Below are 6,013 nucleotides of genomic sequence, written 5' to 3' on the forward strand. Positions count from 1 at the left end.
CGACTGGGCGGGTGGGTTGGATGGAGAGGGGAATGGGGCAGGGCGGAGGGCATGGTTCGGTGGGCTGCCGCCTGGGTTGGCTGGGTGGAGGAAGGAGGCAGGGGGGACCACATCCCTGCAGTTGCTCAGCTGGGCGGGGGCTGGCACTGGCGCTCAGGCAGCACAAGCGCCTAGAATGTGGGTGAGCAACCCCGGGTGGGCGGCGCCCAGAGGCCGAGGATGGCTCCGCTCCTCTCAACCCCTGAAACACCCCCTCTCCCCCAGCTTCCCCCAAGCACTGCCCTATTGACGCTTGGTAGGAGGGGCTGGGGGCACGCGGGCGTGCGGCTGCAATTGATGCTCTTGTGGGCGGACAGTGGCCAAGGCCATCAACAGAGATGAGAGCTGGACATCCTGTTTGCTGCACTGGAAAGCTTTTTTGCAGCTGTGCTCTTGAGTTGAGAGCAGACTGCCGCACGCCACACAAGTGGCACCCCGTAAGCCTCACACTGCCCCGCTGCGCTGGGGACACGCGTGGATGTCTGTAGCCCTGATGCGAATGCGCTGCCGGGAATGATGCAGGTAGTCTTGGAAATGGAAGCCAATTCAAGGTGGTGCCCAAATATCTTAGTTAGTTGTGCTCAACAAGGCAGCAAACGCTTGCAAACATCGTAAGTCCAGGTTACACTGCGTGAGCCTGTGGAGGTAGCTGGGTAGCCAGCTCTTGATTGCAGCCTAGCCACGAGGCCTCCAAAAGCCTTGGGTCGAGGGAGGGAAGCTACCAAAGCAAGGATGTCTAATATGGTGATCTCATAGTGATCTCATTTGATGCACGCGCCATACTGTACATCCATACGCAAGTCCAGCTGTTTTGGGCACAAGCCCTGAATATGGTTTTTGAACGTGTCGCAGTGAAGCACACAATGATGATGGAAAGCAGACACATTCAGCGCCGCAAGTTCCTTTGAGCCTACTATTCCTGCCGTGCAATTTGACAGTGGACGCAGTTTTTGCCTGCTGCCTGCAATGTGTTTTCCGCGTTGAACGACAGCAAGCGGCTGAGACAGCAATGATGCTGCCCAGGGTTTTGCCTAAAAAAACCTGAACATCACCCATGGACCAACATATACACGAAAAATAGCGACAGCACTTAGAAGAGCACTCCTTTGCTCAGCAGCAGCCGCCTGTGAGCCATCGATCCGTATCCGCCGCAGCCCGCCGCCGCCGTCTACTGTGTCGGGACGATGAACCAGAGCGCCACCACCGCGCCAGTCCCCGACAGCGTGCTGACCAGCTGCATCCAGAAGGCCGTGATCTGGAGCGTCTTGGTGGAGCCCAGGACAAACGTGAAGAACAGCACCGGGGGCACAGCGTTGTAGATGGCCCACAGCCTGGGGTGAGGATGAGGGGTTTGACGCCAGGGGGTGGGGTTGGGTGTGTGTGTATGGGGGTGGGGTGAGAGGGGAGGGCAGATGCAGCGGGTCATGGCCAAGGTGGAGGGCGAGCAAGCCCTGGCGGTGAGAGACGGCTGGCAGGCAACGGCAGGCGTGGGTGCAGGGCAGGTAAGCCATGGTCACACGTGAGCCTGAGTTTCCTTTGCAGGCTTTTGCAGCATAGCGGGGAGCTGGTTGGCACCCCTGAGCGCGCCGCGGGCGCCGTGAACAGGCCGCCTGCGGTGCATGCGAGCCGCGTTTGACCGTGTTGACTCACGCTGGCAGCGCGATCCAGGCCGTGAGGGTCCTGGTGACATAGATCTGCCGCAGCGCCAGGACTGCGGCGGAGGAGGCGGGTGTGTTTGTGTGTGTGTGTGTGGGGGGGAGCAATGGCGCCGCAGGGCAGGCAGGTATGCGTTTGGCTGCTGGTCGGCGAGCTGCGTAGAGGAAAGCAGCAGAGCGAGGGACCCTGCATCAGCTGGTTGGCACAGGGAGCAGAAGCTCGACGTGCGAGCGAGCCCCACCAGCCGCTGTTTTGCGCTCAAGCTGCCGCGTATCGTGTGGACGGGGCCTCGACCGGCTGCATTTGTGCACACGCGCCGTCGTGCGTGCTCACCCAGCGTGTTGATGTTCAGGTTGAGCGCAAGGAACATGACCAGCTTGTCTGGGATGCAATCGTCCTCCTTCTTCTGGGGGCCTGCGGTGGCACGAAAGTGTGGCAGTGATCGTCAGCGGGCCGAGCCGACTGCAAGCGGCGCGCTGGCGTGTGCCGCAATCGGAGTGTGGGTGTTGTACCCACTCTCAAAGGGATGGCTGCGCGGTGGCGCATCACACCTGCTGGCCAGCAGCTGAAAGGCCAGTGCTTTGTCTGCTTGCTTCCAGCGTGTGTGGCTGGATCCTACACCACAGCACTTTATTTTGTCTCCAGGGGTGTGGATGCGCTCGAATTCGCCCGGCTCGCGCGGCACCCCGCCCCCCACGCACCCGCCGGCTGCGCCTGGGGCGCGTACAGCTGCGGCAGCTGCGCCTGGTTGAAGCGGCGCGTGAAGGACGTGAGGCGCGACATGAAGGCGTTCTGGATCTGCAGGGACGGGTTGGCCGCTGCCTGGGTCTTCTGGGTGACCTTGAAGCCGGCCTTCTTCTTCAAGTGGACCTTGGACAGCAGCGTGTTGACGATGGCCTGCGTGAGGGGAGCGGGGAGGCGCTTTTTGGGGCGCTGCTTGCAACACGGGGGGGAGGGGCAGTTGTATGGTCCGGCGGCGGCTGGCATGCCCCGCAACTGCCAGGTCGCGCAGGGGGTCAAAGGATTACGCCCATGTGGCAAGCTATGCTAGCAAGGGCGCGTGCGGCGCCGAGCCAGCCACGGTACCCAGCACGCGACAGTATGTAGGGAATTCAGCTGATCGGGTGCGAGGGGCCGCGTCTCTGCCGCGGGCTGCTTGGGCCCACCTTTGCGTACGTGAAGCTGAGCAGGTAGTTGCTGACGTTGGCCATCCAAATGCCGCGCATGTGGTCGGCCACGTGGAAGTAGTTCATGACCTGGTGAAGTCAGAGGGACACGGGGAGCGGCTCGTTTGGAAGTCCAACAGACATGGGTGGCAGCTCGGTTTGGTTGGGCACATCGCGTTGGCTGCGCGGCAAAAGCAACCCTTGCTGATTCGAGGCCTTGCTTCAATGGCTTGCTTGCGGCCGGCCAAGCCTGCGCGCATAATGCAGGCCAGGATACAGGTTCCATACTGCATCACTGGCTCAAAAAGTCAACAACGTTAATGTTGTCACGGACCCCCGGCTCTCACGAGGAAGTTTGCCGCCAGGTAGATGGTGGCGGCCAGCGCAAAGTTGCGCGTGAAGAGCACCGGCTGGATGTCAAACATGAGGGACAGGAACGGCACCTGGGGGGCGGGGTTGTTTGGGGGGATTGGGGGGTTTTGAGGGTGGGGTTGGGTGGGGTCGGCGGCGCAGATGCACAAGGGGATCATAAAAGCAGGCAAGCGCTGCCTCGGCCAGTTGCATGCTGACACTTTGAAACACTCGTCCAGCAGGGCAAACGCAAGGTTTAACATGGGCAGGGATGCCGGGGGCATCCTGCAGAGCAAGAGTTCAGGCATTACTAGCTGCGCCATTCGCAAGCGCTGATGCACCCGAAATGAGCATCACGCGTGCGTCTGTGGTGGCCCGTACCAGCAGGAAGGTCCAGGTGGTGATGACTGTGCAGAAGTAGCTCCAGGTGCCGTTGAGGTACAGCCTAGGTTTGACGATTATTTGCAAGGCAGGATTTAGGATAGATGCCGTACAGCAGGAATGTGAACCATTGTCGACACGGTGATCATGCTGGCAAGTCAGAGGTTGTTTGCTGGCTGTGCAAATAGCCAAGAAAATCAGTGATGGACGAGCGGCGTGTCTCAATCACAATCTTGTCACTTAAAGCTCAAAGATTCGCTTCAAACAGGGGGGCGCCCCAAAAGGGGAAGCAACCGCCCGTGTCAGTGCGCACCACTTGTGGAGGAGGGGCAACTTCCAGCGGAACAGAGGGTTGCGGCCGCTGAAGAACACCTGCACGTGGGGACGAGCGGCGGCCGGTCTGCAACGACTGGTGTTGGGCACGAGCCCTTACTCGCCCCGGGCGCTCCCGGCGTTGAGCGCCTTCCAGGGTCCAAGGAACGCTCATTTTTTGCAATGAGATGCCTGCCTTTTGCAGCTCTCCAGTGGCGATGCGGGTGCGCTCTTGCCCCCGCACACCCACACAACCAGGTCCCAAAATTGGTGGCACTGCCAATGGTTGCCTGCCACCGCCATGCACCCGGCAGGCCCATATCGTTTCCCTATGGTAAGCACACGTGCAAGCAAAACAAGACCAGTACGGCATGCGACACGCTCGCATGGCGCACGCACGCGCATGTGCGCTGGCAATCACGCGCCTGCATGTGGCCCTTGGTCCAGCGGGAGCGCTGCCGCAGCACGTTGCGCAGCTCCTCCGGCGCCTCGCCCACCTGCCACAGTCGCGTGGGAATGAGCGCTTGCGCAACCGCGCTGCTGCCAAGCCTGGCGGGCCCCCACCATTGGAAGCACTCAGTCCATCCACACCTCAGGATCAGCACACCAAGGAGCGCCAGGGATCCCTCCACACAACCCAGCACCCGGTTCTCGAACCCTGACCCTTCAACCCAACGGCCGGCCTCACCGCCAGGTACTCTGCCAGGTATCGCCCCTTGAAGCCGGCGGCCTTGAGCTCCATTGACAGGGCATAGTCCTCAGTGATGCAGTACTCGGGGAACCTGCGGGGATGACATCATGGCGCGTCGTCACGCGGACGCCATGCGGTTGTCAGACTGGCATCGCATGAAAGCACGGGAGAGCTGCAGACAGCATGAGCGGATAGCAGCAAGAAGATGCGGGCGTGCTGTTTCCGCGGGCAGCTGCATGACCGCAGCCAACTGCGATGCGCCACCCGACAGCCGGCCCTGGCCTCGGCCTGCTTGGCCAGACGCACCAGCCGACTGCGGCGAGCGCCTTGGCGCGCAGGCAGAAGTTGGTGCCCGTGCAGGCCACGTAGCCGAGCGCATCGCAGCCAGGCAGGACGTACTCCCAAAACTGACGGGTGGGCGGCAAAGTGATATGGTGTCAATTCACCCAACAGAAGCGACAGAAGCTGCGGCGCCATGCGCTGAGGCAGGCAGTAGGACGCTGGGGCAAGCGTGCCGCCTGCTGAATGATCTCCCGGCAAACCGCCCGCCGGACCTGCTGGTTTGTGTTGTTGTAGATGTCGGTGGCGGGGTTGACGTTGCTGAAGGCCTGGGGTGAGAGGCACAGGGCCACATTGTCGTCCACCATCACCTCCAGGATCTAAGGGATGGACAAAGAAGGCATGATTTGGTAGGGTCAGAAACGGCACGTGTGTGAATGTGTGTGATGTACTGGTGTGCGCGTGCGTGCGTGCGTGTGTGTGTGTGTATGTGTATGTGTGAGTGAGTGTAAGTGTGTGCATATGCGGATGTTTGAGTGTGTGTGTGTGTGTTCGCGTGTGTGTGTGACGCGCACATGTCCATGGGGATATTCTATGCTTACGTTATCGTGCCGGTCGCATCACGCCGATGCATCCCCACAACCATCTGCGCCTATGCACTTGCAAAGCACACGCGCACACACATGGCACCGCCGCATGTCCGTCCAGAAGCCTCTTTCCCCACACGGCCCCCCTCCAAAAAAACGAACCGCCCCGGTCACCTTGCAGAAGAAGTGCTTCTTGGCGCACATGTCGGCGTCAAACACCACCAGCACCTCCTCTTTGGGGATCTCGTTGGGGCGCCCCGCCAGCTCCCGGTAGATAATGTTCTTGAGGCAGTTGTTTAGATTAGCGGACTTGCCATTGATCTGGCGCGGCGGCAGCAAACAGGGTTGACGTCGAGCGGGGATGAGGGTGGGGCAGCGGGGTGGAGGTTTCGCAAAGCAGGTGATTCAAAACGAGAGGCGCGGCAAGCTGTGTGTCCCTTGTCAACCCCACCAGCGGCGCACAGCCACAAGAACAGGGAGCTTCCGCTCCCACTGGGGCACGAATGCTGCACATGCCACCCAGGCTGCGTTTTGTCTCAACCAGCCAGCGC

General features: G+C 61.0%; 1 protein-coding gene across 1 annotated transcript in view; it reads right to left on the bottom strand.

Moving 5' to 3' along the window:
• Positions 1–1,207: 1,207 nt before the first annotated feature.
• Positions 1,208–6,013, bottom strand: part of MNEG_5394 (cellulose synthase (UDP-forming)) — a gene marked incomplete at both ends in the record, with an annotated part of 7,165 nt that continues 2,359 nt past the window's right edge. The window contains 12 exons of the mRNA XM_014046127.1: positions 1,208–1,370; positions 1,690–1,750; positions 2,029–2,109; positions 2,397–2,592; positions 2,862–2,951; positions 3,209–3,304; positions 3,594–3,657; positions 4,305–4,402; positions 4,594–4,687; positions 4,903–5,003; positions 5,151–5,255; positions 5,637–5,783. Of these exons, the coding sequence (XP_013901581.1) occupies positions 1,208–1,370; positions 1,690–1,750; positions 2,029–2,109; positions 2,397–2,592; positions 2,862–2,951; positions 3,209–3,304; positions 3,594–3,657; positions 4,305–4,402; positions 4,594–4,687; positions 4,903–5,003; positions 5,151–5,255; positions 5,637–5,783 (1,296 nt within the window). The remainder of the gene's footprint in view (positions 1,371–1,689; positions 1,751–2,028; positions 2,110–2,396; positions 2,593–2,861; positions 2,952–3,208; positions 3,305–3,593; positions 3,658–4,304; positions 4,403–4,593; positions 4,688–4,902; positions 5,004–5,150; positions 5,256–5,636; positions 5,784–6,013) is intronic.

Source organism: Monoraphidium neglectum (genome assembly GCF_000611645.1).
Source record: "Monoraphidium neglectum strain SAG 48.87 unplaced genomic scaffold scaffold00800, whole genome shotgun sequence".
Classification (NCBI taxonomy): domain Eukaryota; kingdom Viridiplantae; phylum Chlorophyta; class Chlorophyceae; order Sphaeropleales; family Selenastraceae; genus Monoraphidium; species Monoraphidium neglectum.